At 40.3% G+C, this 23,088-nt stretch overlaps 5 protein-coding genes across 5 annotated transcripts; 3 read left to right on the top strand and 2 right to left on the bottom strand.

The window, feature by feature from the left end:
• Positions 1-133: 133 nt before the first annotated feature.
• FPOAC1_006752 (uncharacterized protein) lies at positions 134-1,785 on the top strand (the record flags this gene model as incomplete). The annotated part of the gene is made up of 2 exons (XM_044851227.1): positions 134-1,203; positions 1,638-1,785. 2 exons carry the CDS (start codon positions 134-136, stop codon positions 1,783-1,785), a joined length of 1,218 nt encoding a protein of 405 aa, XP_044709939.1.
• Positions 1,786-3,188: 1,403 nt separating this feature from the next.
• FPOAC1_006753 (uncharacterized protein) lies at positions 3,189-6,269 on the top strand (the record flags this gene model as incomplete). The annotated part of the gene is made up of 2 exons (XM_044851228.1): positions 3,189-4,363; positions 4,412-6,269. 2 exons carry the CDS (start codon positions 3,189-3,191, stop codon positions 6,267-6,269), a joined length of 3,033 nt encoding a protein of 1,010 aa, XP_044709940.1.
• Positions 6,270-6,574: 305 nt separating this feature from the next.
• RAD15 (DNA-dependent ATPase of the nucleotide excision repair factor 4 complex) lies at positions 6,575-9,393 on the bottom strand (the record flags this gene model as incomplete). Its single annotated transcript, XM_044851229.1, has 7 exons — positions 6,575-8,022; positions 8,075-8,405; positions 8,462-8,578; positions 8,637-8,890; positions 8,946-9,077; positions 9,220-9,229; positions 9,289-9,393. 7 exons carry the CDS (start codon positions 9,391-9,393, stop codon positions 6,575-6,577), a joined length of 2,397 nt encoding a protein of 798 aa, XP_044709941.1.
• Positions 9,394-12,269: 2,876 nt separating this feature from the next.
• FPOAC1_006755 (uncharacterized protein) lies at positions 12,270-14,424 on the top strand (the record flags this gene model as incomplete). The annotated part of the gene is made up of 2 exons (XM_044851230.1): positions 12,270-14,055; positions 14,117-14,424. The coding sequence occupies 2 exons, from the start codon at positions 12,270-12,272 to the stop codon at positions 14,422-14,424; spliced, it is 2,094 nt and encodes a 697-aa protein (XP_044709942.1).
• A 1,000-nt stretch (positions 14,425-15,424) lies between these two features.
• On the bottom strand, positions 15,425-16,966 carry ATG18 (autophagy protein; the record flags this gene model as incomplete). Its single annotated transcript, XM_044851231.1, has 4 exons — positions 15,425-15,473; positions 15,529-16,634; positions 16,687-16,841; positions 16,906-16,966. 4 exons carry the CDS (start codon positions 16,964-16,966, stop codon positions 15,425-15,427), a joined length of 1,371 nt encoding a protein of 456 aa, XP_044709943.1.
• Positions 16,967-23,088: the final 6,122 nt, after the last annotated feature.

Raw genomic sequence — 23,088 nt, forward strand, 5'->3', positions numbered from 1 at the left:
TACCTAATCTAACCTACCTATCTACCTACTTGCCTGCCTGCCTACCTACCGGAAGTGCATGGCTCATGAGACCCTAGCCTCTAGCTCCCCACGTATTCTAACCCGACCCTCGCATCCTTTAACGACCTCAAATATGTACCTTACACCTCCCTCGACTTCGGACTCTCCAGTGTCGCAGTATTCACAGTTCTTCGAAACGAGTTCGACCAGTCCGGATCCTTCCCGTCACCCAGATCGCTTGTCTTGTTACGATTCTCCATTTGAGCAGACTGTTTCCACTGGTGTTTCCCGACCAGATTTTGAACCAGGTCCGTACTCTCATCACGGTCGCTGGTACTCAGTACCTCAGACTGAGCTTCTATCACCGCCTCCCATGGACCACGGTAGCACTGCCTGGGTAACCCCGGATGGATTAGTCGCGGGCACAAGTACAGCATCTTCGAGTTCCGTGGAACCTGATGCTTTGCATGCTGATTTCAATGCATTCGCTGGATACGACTCATGTCTACCTGCCCCGTACCAACCACATGATGCTTATATGCCAGCGGGACGCAACCCGTCGGTTCATGAACCCTCGCTACCTTCCACTAGCCAATCTTCACGAGCGCCCACATTGGGAGCGAGGCCGTCGTATGGATACCTTCAAGACCCAGCCAGCTCAAGATTCAGAGTAGAAGGTTCCGTCAGCACCTACGGCCAAGGATACGAATCTCACTCTTACTCGGCGCCTGGCCCACCAACTACCACGTACCAAACCGATGGGGCTGCCTTTACCTCAAATTTACCCTCAAGTATGGGCACAGGTAGCTCAACAGTATGGCCCAAGCAGGAATATGAAGTGTCGCAATTCTACCCTACCCCGCAAACCCAACTTCCAGAACTTGGCCAGGAGAGGAGATTATTGAAAGCAAACAAGGTCAAGAGACCCACCAGGAAACATACATCCAAGGAGGAGGCCAACTTTCAGTGCGAAGTAAAGGGATGTGGGAAGTTTTTCAGTCGCAGCTACAACTACAAGTCTCACCTGGAAACCCATGACGAGAAGCGCGAATATCCTTTCCCATGCACCGTAGATGGGTGCACCAAGAAGTTTGTACGGAAAACCGACCTCCAACGTCATCACCAGAGCGTACACATGAAGGAGCGTAATCACAAATGCGACTACTGTGGACGTCTCTTTGCTCGCAAGGACACCTTGCGGAGGTAGGCATATTGATAACCCCCCTTTGCAAGTTCTGATATTGATCAACTCTTTAGACATATGGAAGACGGCTGCTCCAAACGATTTGATATCGGCACACTCAACTTACAAGGAACAGCATTCGCAGGTTTGGGGATTGTCACTCCAACCAGATCAGCCGGCTTGGACCCTCGTCGCCCCGGATAGATCTGTTTCAGCAATCCACTTATATAGTGCTTAACTGTACTTCAAATACATGCCCTTATGCCTGATCTACGAAAGAGGGGATGCTCAAGGCGCGCGATGACGGTGCCTTGGATCGGTCTGCTCTGCAACACAGCTAGGCTTTTCCGACTACGAAGTGATACCTAAGAATCTACGAGGTAGGTTGAATCGCCCAAGCACAGCTCAGAACCTGGCCGGCATCAGGGTCAATGACTAACTGACCTCGCTCTAGTCGTTATCTTAGTGTTACTAAGGAGGACGGTGAACGAACCTCAACAAACCCTGAGGTTTTCTACGCTGAACAAAGGGGTCCTATCCACGAAATCCTGCTGTGTTTCCCACCAATTCTCACGAACACGCACAACGCTGCTACAAGCTAGTTGTCCTATCCGAACACTAAAGAGCTGCAAGTTTCGGATTGCGGCCATGAGACATGGAAACGTTTTGGTCAATATTTCACATGCGAATGACTTGCGCCGTACATTGTGCCGACAACTAAGGGGCCTCGCTATGACAACGTTTCGTAATCAGCCACCTCGGCACACGCAGGATTTGACTATCACAACTTGATTGGGAAGCTGGTTATAACAGGCGATTTTAGTTCAAAGTTCCACCCTGAAAGAAAGAACTTTTTGAGGTTTGCTGTCCGACCCCCAGCAAGCAGATTTATATGAATCTTTGTCTTTTTTCAGCAACGGGACTGTTTGGGATTGCGGCCGCATGTTGCTCATTCCCTGTTTATATGCGGCGGCCTGCATACGGCAGTGATCTTTGTTATGGCGCAAGGTTAAATCATATAGCTAGAGGAGCTATTAGAATCAGATATGCTGTATGTTGATTTATTACCAAGGTTGCCCGCCATGAATTAAGCTTGACAACCAATTTGTTTACTTTGGCTGAATCGGGTCAAACAGCTACTAAGCTACTGAGACATTGAACTGTTTTCACCTTTTGAACCGTGTTTTAGCTTGTTATTCTGATTGGTTGATATAAATGACACTTCGCCAGTATTGATTCATCAAAATCCGTGAAGCTCTCCATCCTTGTGTATCAAGTTACAAGTCCAGGTTGTTTACATATGGTGGGGACAGTGACATCAGGGTAGAAGTTGGTCGCTGGAAGCACAAGGAACGAATTAACAAATGTTTATGCTATCTAGATTCTGTTCTTGGCTTATTTATTTTGGTAACCTAAAGCTCAAAGGCCAACTTTTCTGCTACCCACTGGAGCCAGTAACAGTGACATACTGTTGCAGCCTACGGGTCTACGTGGCAGGGGCGCACCTAATGCATGTGATATGGATCGTTTGGCGTCGCGACAGGATTAGAAAACCGTTCTGATGCAAGTCCTTTTAGATGCTCTTAAAGTGACTGATGAGCAGTTTTGAAGCTGTAGGTACAAATCAATCAGAACAAGATACCTACCTCCCTTCACCTTAGCACTTCCCCTTTAGATGTACCACTTACAAGCGAGATCCACATTTTAAAGGCAGATACTCTGTCCAGCCCGTACCCACGTCATCACGCCCTGGCATCGCAGCCCATAATTTCCATAATACATCCCATCCACCGATTGCTGGGCAGGCTTCTTGCTGAAGCTTCCGCCTGTCGTTGCGAACACGGTACTCATTTTTCCATTTCTTACCGTATTCGCATGGCCCTGTGAGCGACTTTATGGCAAGTCCAACTCTTGCGCTGTATCCACTCGCCTTGAGAGGCTTGTCCGTCCAAGTCGCACGAAATCGATTTCTACGGAGCCGCGTGTGGAGATAGTAACTATCGTCATGGCGGACGATCATCACACCTACGGTGCCAAGTGCCGTTTGGCACCTGTTTCTCGAATTGAACGCGAAGATGAAGTCCCTCCAGTCCAGGCTCAGTTCTTCTACTCGTCCGTCATCCCTATTGATGATCCTCTCTCGACATCCTCAACCGTCGGTGCCGATAACAGGACAAGCAAGGGTCAAGTGCGTCCCTTTGCGCGAGGTGATAACAATGCGTTGGAAAAGGCATGGTTGGGTCTTATGTCCGAGTCTGCTCGTCGCGCGCATCAGGATGCATTAGAGAGTCCAAGTCGTGCTGCCGAATTTGACTCGGATAGGTTGGCATCGATTATACAAGCCGTGACCGCAAAACATTGGGACAGGCATCGTAAAGGCTATCAACCACAAGATGTAGCAGCACCAACTGGCGATCTTTTGCCCACAACACCTGTGGCCGCTTGTTGTTCCGAGCTGGTTCTGGACGTTTCTGAGGAATTAGAGCAAGGTTTCTGTGCACTCCTCCGGAGGCGCAGTGCAGCTCTGAGCGTTGATGAAGTCGTACAGCAAGTGGTTCTTGCTCTCGAAAGACTGAAGAAACAAGCCAACGACGAAGTAGAGACTCAACTTTTGCCTGGAAGCCCACCATTCAGTCGCCCCGGGACGGCTTCTACCACTAATACGAATCACCCCCTAGCTCGCATGCCAAAGACGACAACGGATTCAAACAGTTCTAAACGTCGATCAACTGTCAGTGAAGCGAGAACCAGAACAAACAGTCTATCGATGTCTCAACCTGCTAGCCAGCCTCTTCGATCGCCAACACCTTTCGGAAGTCTAGGGGCGCTTGCGAGGCCGCCGGTTCTTGATGATGGAATATCTGGCAAGCCATTTGTACGTGTAGGAAGTCCCGAGACACAATCAGAACCCGGATCGCTTCCTTTGCCTGGCATTAGTGGCCCGGCTCGCGATGCCGCTCGAACGCAAGAGCAATCTCAGGCAACTACTGGGCAACAAACTACCACACAAACCGACGATTCAAAAACGACCAAGGCTGTTGAGCCACTTGATATTGCTGAGGTTGCTGTAGGGTTATCAAGATTACACATGGTTTCTTTACCAACGCTTCAGATGAAACCAATATATTGGTCCCCTATCAACGATGTTGCAGTCGTATCTCGAGCAACATGGTTCTACAGGTAACATCAACATTCTTCATCAGGGGGAAGTCACTGACATGCATACAGAGACACGATGCTCCCGATACCACCGACTGTTGCGAACCAACTTGAGGCTGGCTATCATGATCTGCGACCTTGGACTGAGACCTGGAGTGACGAGCTTCGATGTGCCATTGATGTTGGACCACCAGGCGAAGAGAAGGTTTCGCATTTGCTGTGGCCTAAGGAGATGGAGGTCGGCTCCGGTGACGATTTTCCAGAGCCAGCCATACCAACTGATCCGTTTTGCGCAGCCCGTTGCTTTCGTGGTGAGGCAGCTGCTGAAGGGACTATTGAAACGACCCCAGTCACAACAGTCGCCCCGGAAGATCAACCTCAGCAGACACGGTCGTACTCAAACTACCATGTGGTATATAAAAACGCTAAAGAGGCATTCCTACTGAAGCCGAGCCTGAAGCCTTCGGCATACTACGGCCGAAGACCCGTGATGAAAATTATGCGGGGTGTCACTGTTGGAATTCCTGTTATCCGCGGGTTTGATCGGGCAGCGTGGGAGCGTTTCCACCACAAGAAACAGACACCTAACAAGGCAGGGGCATCTGCCGCCGATGAGTCGCATGAGAGCACTGGACAAGATGTGTGCACAGCATGCAAAGCGGACAAAGAAAGACGTCAGGTTACGGACCTGGTTTTGGTCGCTCACGGCATCGGTCAAAAGTTTGCTGAGAGAGTGGAGAGTTTTCACTTCACCCATGCCATCAATGGTTTCCGCCGAGCCGTCAACATGGAACTTCAGAGCCCTTTGGTGAAACAGGTCCTACGCGAAGACCAAAATGGGTTGATGATACTGCCCCTGAATTGGAGAATGGGCCTTTCTTTCGAAGATGGAGGGCCGATGAGGGAGGAAGACAAAGACGAATACACGCCAGAAGGCTTTGGACTCAAGGACATCGAGCCTGATACAATTCCCGCTGTTCGGAGCATGATATCAGACATCATGTTCGATATTCCATTCTACATGTCCCATCATAAAGGCAAGATGATCAAGGCACTTGTATCAGAAGCAAATCGTGTATATCGACTCTGGTGTCGTAACAACCCAGGCTTTGCTGAAAACGGGCGAGTTCACATGATCGGGCACTCGCTCGGTAGCGCTATGGCTCTCGAAGTTCTCTCGAATCAACCGACTGAAGTTCCTAAACTGGACCTGACACGCAAGGAGCCGGAAACGAAGTTTTTCGAGTTTGATACGACGAATCTTTTCCTAGCAGGCAGTCCCGCTGGATTCTTCCTTCTCCTTGAGCGTGGAGTGCTTATGCCTCGCTATGGCCGCATGAAGCCTGGAGCTGACTCGAGCGATATCATATCGAGAGACGTGGTGGCAGAGGCTGGTACTTTCGGTTGTTTGGCCGTCGACAATATCTATAATATTCTTGCCAAAGAGGACCCTATCGCATATCTCCTCAACGGTGCTGTCGATCCCATCTATGCGGCCAGTCTGAAAAGGGCATACGTCCCAACTATTTCCAATTCTCTTTGGAAATCCGTCGGTGCTGCGATGCGTGGAGTAGTGCCAGGTATGGCCCCGGCACCCAACCTACTGGTACCAGAACCGGAGCGTCCAACGACGATACGACTTCCTTCTCAATTGGAGCTTGAGGTGCATGACTTTGGCCGCGAAGAAATCGCCGAAAGAAAAGCGTTCTTGCTAAACGACAACGGACAAATCGATTGGTACCTTCGCTCAGGAGGAGGGCCGTTGGAGATCCAGTATCTGAATATGCTCAGTGCGCACTCTAGTTACTGGACTAACCATGATTTTATCCGACTGCTTTGCATTGAGATTGGGAGGAAGCCTGGCCGAGCTCATTCGATTCCAGCGTTACGGGCAGTGAAGGCAGCGAAACGACTCTTGGTAGACTGAGACTATTTTTCTTTCACTTTTTTGTCGGGCATTTGACATGCTTATTTTGCTCGTTCTGTTTTTGTCTCATTTTAAATAGCCGGCGTACGGGGTGGAAAGGAGAACAATTGGCATCTTGGTATTTGCCCTTTTAGATTTTACAATTCATTAGATCTTTCTTCAACAGGTTCACATTACGTGGCTGTAGCTGGTCCTTAATATCTTCTTATTACAATAATACTATGATACAGCTTGATATCCTTTTGGGCGTGCGATCTATCCTGTCCTGTCTTTGTCAATAGCGCAACCAGTCGTTCTTGAAAAATCTAGAAGCCGTCCATCTCCATCATGTCCTGGTCTAGCTCGTCGTCATCATACTCAAAATTGTTTTCTTGCGCAGCAGGCTGTGGTCGCTGCGCCTCTTCTTCGAGTTCCTTGATCCTCTCCAAGTCCATCTTCTCTTTGTGTTCCATCAAGTCCTTGTAGCCCCATGTGCTGATACCTTCTTGGTCCTTGGCCCGGAATGGCTGTGCCATGGTTCGGAGGAATCGTCTGGCGCTGCTGACTGCCATATCAGTGCTCAGGTTAACGTCTGATTCTTGCAGACCCTGGTTGATCCACTTGGGCAGTTGTGTACGCTTCTTCTGGAAACGACGGTCGGCGAGAACCATGATTCCGTAGTCATCTTTTCCACGTAGAACTCGTCCAAGACACTGGGCAGCGTGTCGCATGGCATCGAAGGATAGGAAGTCGTTTTCTTTGATGCGATATGTTTCTCGCAAGAACTGGAGTCTCGCTTTGAGAATACGGGACTCGGTGTACTGGAATGGTACTCCGATGCACAGCACAGTACGACCATATTGGTGGTCGAAATCGATTCCTTCAGAAACCTTTCCTCTGGCGACGCAAAGCAATACGGCGCCTCGGCCATTGCAGCACGCTGTGCGGTATGTTTCCAAAGCAAGCGAAGTTTCTTGGGCATCAGGTGTTTCCACCAGGATGAGCTTGTATTTCCAGACCTCGTCGAGCACGCCCATTCCCTGCCACATACTGATGATCGATTCCATGTAAAGATACGAAGGAAAGAAGACAACCATGCCGTCAGGTGTGATCTTGGCAAATTCAGTAAGCAGGTTACCATAGTTTCTAACCACACTTGGTTCATTTCGGACCTGGAAACTGGTTGACACAGAAGCCTGGTCACTTCCCCTGGTAACAATCATAGGCATGAAAGATCTGCGAGCCAACGTCATGGCGTACGACTCTTGGATCACTGTCGAGAAATCTAGCATCTTGGGGTAAATTTCGAGCGGAGAAATGGTACCGGATGTGATGATGACGGAGTAGAATCTGTCAAAGACGGGCTTGATGGCGATGGCTGCATCAAGACAGGTGAAATGAAGCACAGGGTTGGGGACTTCAGCAGTATCTGATTCAAAAGGTTCGAGGATGAGAAGGAAACCCTTCTCATAGGTAGCCACCAACGTTGCGAAAGTGGCTACCTCTTGTAGAGGTTGGTAATCCTCGATGTTAGTAAGTTCCAATGTCCGAACCAGCGATGTTAATCGCTCTGCACAGAATCTCAATGGCTTCTTCTCGATAAAAGTGTGTTCTCTCAAGTGAGCAAGGAATGAAGGTGGTGTTTCGGAAATGACTTGTCGAACCTTCATCCTTGTCTTGAGATACTCGATGAATCTCTTCAAGAAAGCGATAAAGTGCTCCGCTCTCCTGATATTTCCTGGAACGGCTTCTTTGAGCAAGTCTTCGGGAAGGGCTGTGAATCCGTTAGCAATCTGTTTGCTAGTACATCATTTACAAGAACATACCAGGGTTTGCCATAAAGGCATCCTCTTGACGTGCCTCATCAGCATCACGTAGCCCCTGCACCAGTTTCTGGTACTCGTTTTGAAGCTGTTCTTGATCTGTGTCACGCATCTGCGATATCTTGTTTTCTAGATTTTGAGCGCCCCTGGTTGCCTTGCGCAAGGAGTCTTCTGTGATATCTGTGCTCAGAGACTCGATACATACGTTGTCGATGTTGTGAGCCTCGTCAAAGACGACGATGCAGTCCTTGGAGAAGTCTTTTGACACCCTTTCAGCGATTTTGGGATCAAGGAGGTAGTGGTATGAGAAGATGACAACGTTGCAATATTGCATCTTAAGAATGAATCAGCATCTTTGATGGGCCTTCCACGAGATCCGTATACACATACCATTCGTCGTGCAGTAAAGTATGGGCACTGCTTTTGCTCCTCGCCATATCGGATGATATCATCGAAAGACCAGACGCCGTTGGGAATGAGATTGTGAGGCTCCAAAAGGTCGAGATTCTGTTTCGTTACTTAGCAACACCCCTATTGAAGGACTGCACCATTTCGCAAGACTCACGTCGTGATACACACAGACATCAACGTTCTCGCCACGTTCCTTCTTCTCCTTGACAAAGCCGGCTGTAAGACTTCTACAGCGGGCATCGACGACGGAACCACTCTTTTCCCGCTTGACAGAAGGATGGAGGCACAGATTCTTTCGACTTGTTAGACCAAGGCCACGGAATTCTTCCTCGTATCCAAGCTCCTCAGCACGGTACTTCATTAGAGACTTCAACTCGACTAGCGCCTTCTCAATTTCGGACATGGTACCTTGAGAGGGATTGTGTCAGTGTGTAAGCCAAGATGATCACAGGATACGACATACGAGAGCAGTAGATCAGCTTCCTCTTCTCGGGCATGTATTGCTGGTAGGCGACGATCAGAGACAACAAAGACACTGTCTTTCCTGTCCCTGAAGGCATTTCTAGAACACAGTGACCCCCTGCGTCCAGGGTTTCTATGGAAAGCTCGGGTTAGTGACTCCAACTCCTTTGAGGAGGAAGCAGAGGGTGTATACTTTTGAGATCGCACATGTAGCTTAGTGAAGCTCATAGTCAGCCTTTTGGTGCATGGTAGCTCGGGAAACTCTGGTAACTCACGCATATTGTTCTAAGAAGAGTTAGTCTGCTCAACCAAGCGATCTTCAATCGCGGATATATGTGGCTTACCTGGATATATCCTAGGGTAAGGAAATAGCACAGGCAGGTCGCTGGGATATGTGAGCAAATGAGGCACCAGGGACGGAGGCGACCGTACTCAATGTTGAACTTCATGATGGGCTGATTGCTTTGTACCGGGTTAAGCCCTCGATGAGTTATTCTATGTCTGCAGTTGACAAAAAGCGTGAGGCGTGACGTGAACTCTGTGATCAAAGCGAGCGTCGCGAGGTCACGTGTCAGAGAGCTGATGTCACCGAGAGTTTCGGTGAGAGCACACCGAGAAAGCCCCACCACTTAACTACTTACCCCGTAGCGATCTCTAGAAAATCGACCTTTCTCAAAATACTACGAAGACCGAATGTTCCCCTATAACTTTCGATATAGGATAGCTAGTTTCAGAGAAGGATGTTGACTAGCCACCTACAAATCCCTCCAGACAAGAGCTAAGAATTTGTGTTGGCTGCTGTTGTGACGAGGATCTAAGGCCGCGTTTATACGCTGAGCCAGTTACAGATAAAACAAAAGTTACGATAAACTCGAAACTTACTTTACACCTTATGACCCGACCTCAGGGTATCAGAAGAACAGGCCGCTAGATAAAAAAAGATGAAATCAACCGAACCATGCTACTGAGTATACTTCTCAGGCTATTTATCTTTGTTGTATCCTAAAGTTTGGAGATCAACGGTTCTGCTGCCCACTAGCCTGGCCATGCAAGTTCAAGAGATGGGTCAAGGGGCTCGTGTAACATGGTACATCGAACGCGCTTGTATGGACGGATGTTGTTCGATCAACGATGCTGTAACTGGTAAGGTCCACCGTACCTTAGCATCTGTTTGACATACTCATGCCGGTAGTCCAATGTGACAGTACATACCAAGCTAGTATGAAGTTGTCTATGGATACTCTGGAGTTTGGGGTCGTGTGGAAGAGTGGAGTTTGGCAAGGGAGAGAGCCCTGAGAACACCCTTTAGTTGCTCAACCTGTGATACGTTGATGAAGTTGCGTTTTCCTAGAGATAGAGAGAAAAGGCACTCTTGGGCGTAGATAGTGATGCACGAAGTATTTGAGAACACCTTATCTTTTACTTGTAGATAGTAGTATCTAATGAAAGCGATGTATTATCATCGTTGACAGAGATAGGTAGATAGTCTAGGTAGTGGAGGTGATGTCTAAAGTTTTTAAGGCCGGTGGGGAAGAGACAAGGGGAGCTTGAGCTTGGGGCGGGCTGTTTTGTTCTGTTTCTGTTCGCATCGCAGAGACGCTAATGCACCGGCTTTGTCTTGCTCTGGCCCGTGATGGTCATGTCACATCACCTCGACTGACCTCGACTCATATGTCATGGAGTTATATTTTGCCCCTGGAGTGGTCCCATAGCTTGATACTGCAGAGAACGCTGCATAAAACATGCCATAGCTACCAGAGAATATGTATCTCATTTATTAAATATCTCTGTTGGTGGTTTTAATAAGAGTCGAATGCAATGTCCGATTGTCGAGTGTGATCCAAAAGCCTGCAGAGTCTCCATACAGTAGCGTCCTGCTTCCCCGCTCATGCATGCAGCTCCCCACCAATTATAACGGCGATGCAGCGCCAGCTTCCCGCCCCAAGTTGCGCTTCTAGTGGAGCCCCCCCAATGGTTGCCCGCCTAGGTCTCCCATCTTTTTCCATAGGTGGTGTTGACCACTATCATGAACCCCAAACGCCCGCTAGACTTGCTTCAACATTGATATCGTGGGCTACATACAGCCTGCAGTATGTAGCAGGTAGAAATGGATACATACTGGTTTTAAAAAACAAAAAAGAAACGCAATTGTCCGCATAACCTTTCTAATCTATCAGAGACTGATATGCAAGTAGGCGTCTAAACAAAGGCTGGCATAGTACAACATAGGCACAGCCCGTTTGCTCACCCCGGGACCGGACCACCCTTATCATCATCTTCGCCATCCGCCAACCGCCATCTGCATTTCTAAACCATCCAACCAACATCGACATACTCCAAACCGCTGGACGAGCAAACCAAAAACGTTAACGTGCTGAAACCAAACCACCACTACCAACCACTACGTCCCTCCATTCCTTGTCATCGACTGCTATGTACAGTACTTGAGTACACTATCTATCCGACTGCCGGCCTTGATCTGTTCCCCTCTTCTCTCTCTTCTTTGTTCCTTCGTCTTCTTCTTGGCTACACATATTCATATTGTCTTTCGTCCATTCAATAAGCTATTGTCCTTTATTATCATCTCAATTCCTTCGCACGCGCCTAACAATCGACTGAATATCCAAGTTTCCAGCAAATCAGTGACCATCTCCCCCGCCCCGCCCAGGTCCATTTGTCTGCACGCGACAGATCCGACAGTATCTCGAGCCTGCATCGTTTTATCTTGTTGGATTTCAATTCGACAATCTGGTGCAGGAAATCTGAGACATACTCTGGCGTCGTCATTTTGGAAAATAAAGTCCCCTTCGTCTTTTTTATTTTGTTTTTTGTTTCCTGGGGTTCATTTTTTCTGGAAACTCAACCTCCCCGCATCATCTCCCTGCATTCCATTCCAGCAACCCTGTGGCTGGCTTCATGGTGCCTTGTCTCTTACTCTGATCTGATTTGAGCTCAGGCATGTGCGACAGTAGTCCGGTTACAGGAAGAACGAAATCGCGTGCCTCTCAAATCTGTATTCTTGCATCATCCCTCAAAATCTTGATCCCTGTTTCTCCAGCGTCTTGTGGCTGAGCTGAAGACAACAGCATATCGCCTTTCTTGCTTAGCTTACGGTTTTTGAATTGCTGTCTGATTGTCCGACCAATTTCAAAGACATTTGTCTCACTTGGACTTTGGCCAGATTATTGTACAACATATTGCATATAAACCCGTCTATATCTTTTCTTGTTCTTGTCTGCCGTCCGGCAGCATTACATACCTCTTGCAAGCTTTCCACCATAAGCTTACCTGTCCATCCAATCTGACCCAATTGCTCTCCGCTGCTATGACTACCATTGCACTTGCTCGACCAATCCCGCCTCATCGTCCCTCATCTACCATCACTCCGCCTCTATCTCTCGAAAACAGCTCTGCTTCTAGTTCTTCGCAATGTTCTGGTCCAATTCCTAACAAACACCTTCCCATATGTCCCACTGGACCCGCCTGTCCTGACGAACTCGATACCCCGCCACCATCACCACCGGCCCAGGATCAACTACAACAAACCTCGGCTCTGTATCCCCTTGATGGATTTAAGCGAATCGATTCGGGCGAGCTTTCAATATACGAGCTTGATGCAACCAGAGTTGCAGAGGCAGTTGATGTTGCTTCACGCCAGCCGTTGCCCGACCCTGCGCTCGTCTTCCCTTGGTTCCATGGCCTTCATCCCCAAAACCATGTCCAACAGTCTTTTTTTGCTGCCAGGCGACGTGCTTCAAGACCAACCCCCTCTTGTATCAGAGCTCTCACCATTGTTAAAGCTGACGGAGATTTGAACTGCGCGCGACTCAAGGGTGCGATTGCCCCCAACGAAATCATACAAGCCAACAACCCTGCCAGGTTTATTGAGGCAGATCCACGTGAGGGTTTTTCTGTCAGGAACTTTCAGATCCAAACTGTGAAAACGGCTGTGCTGTCGGATATAATTGTTTATGGTCGAGATTTGACCAAAACTCGCAAAGTGGCGTGGGATATTGCGAGTGCTCAGAAACTATGGCGTGAGAAACACCAAGACCAAGGCGAATGGATGCCAGAGTATCACACTTTTATCTGCACGAGCCCGTTTTCTAAGTTTGAGGAAAATCACTCAGACATCGTGGCCGTTGATGAGTTTGGTCATCTGACTGGTAACGTCCTCGACTTCTTTAGTCAGGAAAGGCGAGAGATGTGGGCAATGACGGAAGCATCTGAGTTCTCCAAAAATGTCTTTATGGGCCCTACTCCCGATCAAGGGAGCCCTGAAGAGCAAAAGTACGACATTCTGATTGAGTGTAGTGACCTTGGACGACTGAACCCATTGGCTCTTCAGCTTATCGCTGAGAGTCCGGATAGTGATCGCAAACAGCGATTCCTCGACTTTCCATCGTCGGGCAGTATTCTTCCACCAACATGGTCGCACTCAGAAGCAGACGGCATTCTCGAAACCTGTAAATGGATCTATCATCTAGCACATGGTTCATATCCGGAGCCCGAGCCAGGTATGAGCACAGACGCAGATGCAGACGGAGATACACTCATGCTATCCGATCATGAATCTACTTTCGAGGTTAGGCCTCACAAGATATTGCTTCATTGCGCAGACGGTTACACTGAGTCAACTATGTTGAGCATCGCATACTTCAGTTACAGTACTGGGCGACCAGTTCCCGAGGCATGGCTTCAACTCCATACAGAGAAGAAGCGAAACTTCTTTGCGTACCCAACAGATGTTGCACTCTTGACTTCAATCACTCCGCGATTGCTCCGGGAATCACCTGTTTGCAAAGGACTCAGCCTGACGGATATAACTCAGCTGACAAGAGATGAACCAAGCTGGTTCGCCGCTTTGGACGGCTCCTTCCCGAGTCGCGTTCTAGACTACATGTATTTGGGTAATTTGGGACATGCGAATAACCCTGATCTCTTGCGAGCGCTTGGCATTACTCAAATTCTCAGTGTTGGTGAGATAGCCATGTGGCGAGAAGGAGACCTTGAGGAATGGGGCAAGGAGAACGTATGTGTGGTACAAGGGGTTCAAGACAACGGTATTGACCCTTTGACCGAGGAATTCGCTCGATGCCTCGATTTTATTGGTAAGTTGAATTTGTTGAAGCTTGATGAATCGAATTTGTAAAGGCTAACTGTGGTATACAGACCGCGGCCGACGAAATGGCACAGCAACACTGGTGCACTGTCGTGTGGGAGTATCTCGAAGCGCAACCATCTGCATTGCTGAGGTTATGCGATCAAAGGGGATGTCATTTCCTCACGCATACTGCTATGTCAGAGCCCGTCGTCTGAATGTCATCATCCAACCTCATCTTCGGTTTGCCTACGAGTTATTGAAGTACGAGGAGGCGCTCCAGCAGGACGGTGACCCCGATGCTGAGATCAAAAGGACGCTGGAGTGGTCTGAAATAGCACGAGAAATTGCGCTTATGAATCGGCCATACTCCCGTTAATACGCCATAGCAAACACGTTATCGTCCCTTTCAACAGATATCTGGATGCTTGCAGAATCAAGCCTCAGGGTATCAGAAAAAGTCGGTCGCTGGAAGCATAAGAGGCGAAATTAGTACGTCACTTTATGCTCCTTAGGCTATGTTTCTTAGGATACTGCTTTTATATCCTAAGACTTAGGAGGTCTGCTGCCTACTGGATTGGCATATTCATGTACACATGAACTTATTCTCAGGTTATCTTTGTTCTGAGCCTTTTTCCTTTATTCAGACGAATCGGCTACTGATATCACAAAGAACTGCAGGGCTGGACTTGCAGTTGCATAGGCGTATCGTTGGCACAAGGCATCTTTGAATGTACCCCAACGGACTTCTGGTTTTGGCGTTTCTGGCAGGCACTGTTACTCGTTTTATTGTCCCAGCTCTGGAATATGTTTTGGCTTTTGTATTTGAGCTATGGGGAAAGTTTGGATTTGTTTGTACATGGCGATGAATGATGACTGCCACAATGGCTTTGGATTGATACATACTTCTCTGATTAACGCACATATTTCATTACTAGCATAATCATGACGATTTCTTTTTACTCATGGGAGACTCATCGAGAACACTATTGTAATGACACCTTCCCCAATATGCATTCTAACCAGGCTAGTAGGTAGCAGAAAAAATAACCTCCTAAGTCTTAGGTTACAAAAATAAGTAGTCTAAGAGCTATAGTCTCAGGAACATAAAATAACCTACTGATTTCATCTCTTATGCTTCCGGTGGCTAATTTCTCTGATACCCTGAGGTCAGGTACCCTTACGGCGAGGAGCAAAAGTGTGAATAACAAGATACCGATTAAGAGAAGAATAGTTTCTGATCGAAACAGAAATCATGAAGACCCAATCCCATTGAACGCCCATAGCAATGCTTCCGCTATACTGACCCCCCTACATGTCATAAAATTCCAACACAATTACTCGTTGCGATAGATAGTCTCCCACTTGAGGGAACTGTCCTAACTACCATATCCAGAAGCGTCGCTTTTGTCATCGCCTTCTAAGACACTGATATCCACCGTTAGCACGTCTCTGGTATGGGTAGGTAGGGGAATATACTCACGAAAATTGCTTCACAAGGTAACCTTCTCCGCCATGCTCCATGTCAATATTGTAAACGTAAAAGCCTCCATCACTTGTCACAACCATAACCTGTGGGCTGCTACTACTCATGGCCACAACACTGCGCAACGGACCCCCGGGCGCGTCCCGCAAAGCCCGCGAGGCCCCAGAAGAAGTGGCGGACTTGGGAATCTTGATGTAGGCGAAATCTCGCAAAGGCTCCCACATCTCTGTTACGGACTGTGGCAAGTATGACCCCATAACTCCTGCAACGCCGCGGCCCATGATTTGGGAAGAGCGACGGAGCATACTGCTGAACGAGCCACTCCCTCTTGTATGGCCTTGGTTATTACCTGACCCGGCTCCCGGCCCGATCAGATCTGCTGGCTCGTTCTTCGGCGACTCTGCGGCACTGGCACCTGGCGACTCGGAATCATCATAACTTCTTGCTCGAGACCAACGATCCTGACGCTGAGAGGCAGGTGATTCGATAGGCGCACCAGCTGGAGTAGTGTTTCCGGGTGGTGCCCCAAGCCTGAAAATATGGATTGTGTCCGAGGTTGACGAAACGCACAGCAAAGTTGAGCTGAGGTTGAAGGACATGCTGTATATAGTGGAGGGATATGTACCACGCCTGAATTGATACAACTTTTGGCCTTTTGGCACTGAAAAGACACGAATAATGGTGCCTGTCTCACTAGCTGTGGCCAGCAATGTTCCGTCATTATTAAGGCAAATACAGCACAGTGGCGATCGATGCGCTTCGATGACATTGACAGCCTTGAGGGAAAGAGTGTCAAATATCAAAACCTCGCCTGACGTGGGCGCAACGAAAGTGGACTGAGGAGGAGCATGCGCCGGTCGATTCGTATCGGGATCTTCTCGTGGCTTCGGTAAGGGGTAGGCGATATAGCAGTTCTCGGAGGACGGCGAGAGCGCACATATAGCGGACGGGTTTGGCGACGTCGCAATTGTATGGAGAAGGCTCATATTGCTGATATCGTACAAGTATATCTCCTCCTCGAGCACAACGGCAAGTCGCTTTCGGTTGAGTCGGACGGCCAGTACGGCTGAAGGAAACGTGAGTTCGCAGATGGTGGATGCTCTCTAATGCTCGTGTAAGTGATGTTGTCTGTTTGTAAGGACTGAGCTCTCATACCTTGGTATTTTGAATGATTAGATGCCGAGGAGACAAGATAAGAGCGACGAGAGATGTCGAGAACAACATCTCGATGATGGCAATGTTTCCATCATCGCTGCTGAAGATTCTAGAGAACGGATCTGTGTGGTAGATACGAAAGCCTTTGGAAGTGCCTATAGAGTAGAATCGCATTAGTCCCATGCTACACAAAGAATGATGTTAGCAAAGCGGTCCTACCGACAGCAAGACAGCTGTGGTCTTGATTAAAGGTTATGAAATTAAGTGCTGGGCTGGTCATGGTGAAATCGAGGTTCTGATGACCAAGCTAGTATGTAGTAAGATACACTGGCTGTATCGTGTATATGCTCTTAGTCAAAGACTTGAGCTCAACGCTCGAAGAGGTGGTTTCGGTCGTCGATGGTGCAAGCGCGAATGCGGTATCGGAAGCGGTGCGGCAGAAATGGAGTACCCTTTGGGTAGATTCGATACTAATTTGCAGCGTATGTTAATAAGAAGCTCTCAGAATAGCCTGTCGGAGTGGTTCGAGGTCGAATTAACAACTTTGGCAGTGATTTGAGAGGTTGGGAGGAGAGGATGAATGGAAGGCTTTCGTACGAAGAAGCGCGGTGGGTTGGAAGCTTCAAGGTTGGGACCTGCCACACCTTCCCCTGCCTAGTTCCACTGGCCCTGGCAACCTTAGTACCTCGTTGCTTTCAACGTTGGGGGCATGAGAGAATTAAATCACGAGAACACAAGAGACTAATTTATTTACATGGTAGTAAGTTAGTTTATACCTTTCTATAAATAATTCTAGATTATTTATTCTTTTTTACTCACACAGCTTAAAGGTTTACGTTTCCAACTCGGCTTACACTGTCTATGATTGAATGTACCTTGACAACAAGGACCTCGGTGGGGAAGAGGGGAAATCGATGGACACAAGAAATGGATACCTAGGTAGGTAGGTAGGTAGACAGACATACTAAGGCACAGCAATATTTGATGGACTTATCCGGATGCCTACTAAAGCTTTTCTTTGCTTCAACATAATAAGCCCCCGAACCTGAGAATATATCCAACAAGGGTCACGCTAACAAAGTGCACCTGGTACCCATGTATATTCTGTCTTGCTGGTAGGACCAGGTCAGGTGGGATGAACACCAGGCAGGCCGCTTGCTAGTGTCCGTCCTGCCTTGAGGACACCGTGCTGACAATTCAGGTGACGAAGTGAATAGCAGTATGTATACTACTCTTTGAAATCGTTATTTCTTTGTTATTCAGCTCCGAGGTCGAATTATTTAACATCTCTCAGCCTTAAGAAGTAGATCGGGTGACGTCGATTCTCATATCTTATCAAGATAACAACAGTGCGACGCTAAAGACGTAGAGCAACCGCATTCATGATAGACCCTACTACGGAAGGCCACAGGGAGCAGTGTCCTAAAAGTGCAGATATGATATTTTTTTAATATAATAACCCCTTCTATATAGACCTATTAAAGAGATATTTTTTATAATTATTAAATAAGATAAGGTTTATTAATATAAATAGATTATATATCTATATAATTATATTATTAATTTTATAATAATTTCTTTTTTTTTTTCTTTATATAATATATAATAAAGTAAAAATACTTTTCCTTTAAACCTTAATAATACCCTTAATATACCTTTTTATAATTTAATATTATAATATTTAATTTTATATTATTTTAAGTTTTAATTTATATTATTTTTTACTTTATTTATACTATTTATAATTAAAAAAAGCTATTCTTTAAATTAAATCTTAAAAATTAATATATATAAAATAAGTATATTATATTAAATTTATAAATTTACTTTTTTATATTACTTATTATAATAGCTTCTTAAAGTATTATTAAGTTAATATAAAATAATAAAGCTATTTATAGAAAAATAAAAAAAATATTATAATCTTATATAAATATATTTACTTTTAAAACTAAGGAAATTATATTTAATAATATAGTTAAATCTTTTATATTTACTAATTCTATTAAATTAAATAAAAAGACTTTTTTATATAAGAAATTGCCTTTTTATATACTTATAAATAAGAATAAAGATAATAATAAAAATAAAATTAATAATAATAATAATATTATAATTATATATATAATTAATTTAAAGGAATTTAGTCTTTAGGCTATATAGCTTTTTCTAGAAAAGCTCTTTAATATTATAATTTTTAAAATTAACTTTTATATTTCTATATAGCCTTAAAAAGTTAAAAAGTTTATTATTTAAGCTTTTTTATATATTTTATAAGGTTACTTTATTAAAGGTCTTAAAATAATTAAAAAAAATTAAATAAATACTATATTAATATAATATATTTATATACTTATATATATAAGAACTTTAACCTTTTATATTATATATTAAGAAATTAAAAAAAAAAGAGTAAAATTAAATATATTCTTAATTTTACTAATATATAGAATTATAATATTATATTTTATTATCTTTTTAATAAGGAAATAATAAATAATAATAATAACCTTAAGGTATATAAAAAGTATTTAAAGAGTAATAAAGTATTAATTAGCTATATTATTAAAAATAGTACCTTTTTCTATATTAATTATAATTAAAATTACTTTAATATTACTTACTTTTTTATAAATATATATAAAGCTATATATTTTTTTATTTAATTATATTAATTTTTTTTTAAACTCTTTTTATAAGTATAAATATATTAAAAGTAATAATAAGGATAATAATAATAATAACTTAAATATCTTAAAGGGTATTAACTATAAGACCTACCTTAAGATTATTACTATTTTTTATAAGGCTATTAATAAAAAGAAAAAGAAATATACTTAAATATATATAATATATATATTTATATATTATTATATATTAATTTATAGTAAGGTCTTTTACTATATACTTTTAACTTAAAAGTCTAAAGGCTATTTTTAATAATTTATAAAGAAATAATTAATTTATTAATAATAAAGACTATAGTTATAAATATATAGGGATATAAAGCCCTATTATATAGGTATATAAAGCAATATAATACCTTTAGGTTATTTAATAAAATTCTTTACTTTATTATATATTTATAGTAAATATACTATATATATAAAATTACCTTAGTATAGAAATTAAAATTAAAGTAAAAATACTATATATATAATTTAAAAATTAAAGTAAAAATACTATATATATAATTATATAATTCTTCTTTAAACTAAGGTAATTATATATATAGTATTTTTACTTTAATTTTTATAATTAAATCCCTTAAAACCTTTTATATTTTTCCTTTATTTTCTTTTTTTTTCTAATTATAATTTTAAAAGATTATCTTTATATATTATATTTTTTAATTACTTTATAATTAATTTTAAACTATTTTATATTTAAATTAAATAGTAAAAATATACTAATTAATTAATAATAAGGCAGATTCTAGAGTCCTTTATAAATTAGTTTAATATTAAAGTAGGCTATTTAATATTATATTAATTTATATAATAATAGGCTTTAAACTCTTCTTTAAGTAGTTAATAAGTTAAAAATATAAAAGATTTAAAGTAATTATATTAATAAATTATAGAATTATTTTATAATTAAGTCCTTAATAATTATTATATACTTCTATAATTATAAATAAAAAGCTTTATTATTATAAAGACTAGCCTTAAGTATATTTAATAAGATTTAAGGCTTTAGAGATATTAAATATTAAAAATATTTTCTATAATAAAGATTAAATTATATAATTTCTTTAAAAATAAAAATAAATTATATATAAAGCTTTAAACCTTTAGTTATATATACCTTTATATTTATATATATTAATATTAATTTATCTTAAGCTATAAAGCCTTTTATAAATATTATTAAGAATTTATACTTATAAATATATTTAATTAATAATATATAATAAAGTATTATTAAATTAAATAAGTATTAGCTAGGCCTAACTTTATTTAATCCCTTAATATATATAATAAATTAAAGGCTTAAAGTATTAAAATTTATATTATAATTAATACTTATTTATAGTATATTATATAGTTTTATTATAATATATTAGTAAATATATTATAAAGTATTATAAAGTAATATCTTTATACTTTTTAATAATAAGAGATTATATTATATCTTATTTAGTCTAATTATAATAATAAGACTCTTTTAATAGCTAGTATATATTATTACCTTTTATAAATATAAGTATATAAATAAAATAATATAATATTAAATTAAGTATAATTTAATAATATTTAAATCTATAGTAAAAGTATATATAATAAGAAGATTAAAAGCTAATAGCTTTAATTAAGTAAAAAAAAGGCTAAGTTTTAATATATATATATATTTACTTATTATTTAATATTATAATTAATAATTTATAAAAATACTTTAATATTATTATTATTAAAAGCCAGTTTTTATATAATTATTTATTAAACTATATTACTATATTATATCTATATATATTAATTATATAAGAAAAGCTTATTAAGTTTATATATATATAGAATATATACTATATATATAAATAGGCTAATAGACCTTATATAAACCTAGAGTAACCTTAAAATCTTTACTTTTAACTAAAAGTAAAAGACTTTAAAAGCTATATAGAAGCTATTTTAATAGATTAACTATAAACCCTTTTAAATATCTTTAAAAGTAATTCTATTAATTTAAATATATATTTACTTAAAGATATAATTATAATTTATAATATTATTCTTAAAGATTAAAATAATTTCCTAATTAATAGCCTTATATAATTAAAGTATTTAATATATTTATTTTTATAGGCTTAATTAAAGATATATATTACCTTAAAGAAAAAGCTTTTTATTAAGCTTTTAAATATCCCTATAGGTAATATAAATTATATATAAGATTATTTAATAATATATAATATTAATATTAATATATTTAAAAGTATTTTATTAAAAAATATAAAAGAATTTAATTATTAATTCTAATATATTTAATAGTAATTAAAGTAATTTAAAATAATTTAAAATAATTATAAAACTATTTAATTATTATAAGGATTCTTTCCTTATTTTACTTATATAAAAAGTATTTTCTATTTAATCTCTTTTTTCTTAATTAGCTAATTTTCTTTAATTAGTTATTTATCTAGCCCTTTTTCTTTAATTAGCTATTTATTTAGCCCTTTTTCCTTAATTAATTATTTAATTATAATAATATCTTCTTAATAGGTTATTAATATTACTAAAGTATTACTTTTATTACTATTATTTTCTTAAGTAAATAATATAGTATTAATAATATTATTATTCTTTATTTTAATCTCCTTTTTAATACTATATTCTCTTTTAATAAAAAATATAAATTTATTTTTAATTTTAAAAGCTACTTTATATTTATTTAAAGTATAAAGCTTTAAATTAATAATAGGCTTTATTTACCTTTTTATATATTTATATATAGGCTTAATTAAATTAATTAAGAAATTTAATATAAATAATATATTAAAGTTAAAGAATATAAAGCTAATAAGATTATTAAGCCTTTTAAGAATTATAATATTTATTACTTTAAAGAATAAGCTTAATAATATTATTTTATATATATTATTATTAAACTTAAATAGGCTAATTATAGGCCTTAAATTAGAAAATAATAATATAACCTTTTAATCTATTAAAAAAACTCTTTTTTATAGATTTTTATAATAAATTTAATTATTACTTTATATAATAAAAATATAAAAGCTAATATAGCTTTAAATTTAATTATATATTTTATAATATAATAAGCCTTTTTTATATAAATTAAGATTTTATATAATTTATTTATTATTTTTAAATATTTATTATAAATTTAAAATATAATAATAAAATTAATTATAATTAAAATTATATAGCTAATTATTATAATACTTTATTATTAATTCTTAATAATAATAGCTTAAGCTTATATATAGCTAATAAATATTAATTTTATTTTAATTAAAAGAATTATTATTATATTACTTTATATTTATATATTTAAGGTTATAAATAATAAATTAAATATTAAATTAATTATAAAAGAAAAAATAAATAATAAAAAAAGCTATTAATAATATAATAAATAAAAATTAATTAATAAGTATTATAATTAAATATTTATATAATAATAATTATTTTTTAAGTAAAAAGCTATTATTAAAAAGAAAAATTAATATAATTTAATATATTATAAAAGTAAAATAGTATTATATAAGGCTATATTAATTTATATAAGCTTATATTATTACTAAAGGCTTATAACTTAATTATAGACTTTAATAAAGAAATATATTTTAATATAATATTATTTATTTATATTATTATATAGATAAGTAATTAATAATATATTAGTATTAATAGAGTAAGAAAAAATATTATATCTGCACTT

Source organism: Fusarium poae, chromosome 2 (assembly GCF_019609905.1).
Source record: "Fusarium poae strain DAOMC 252244 chromosome 2, whole genome shotgun sequence".
Classification (NCBI taxonomy): Eukaryota; Fungi; Ascomycota; class Sordariomycetes; order Hypocreales; family Nectriaceae; genus Fusarium; species Fusarium poae.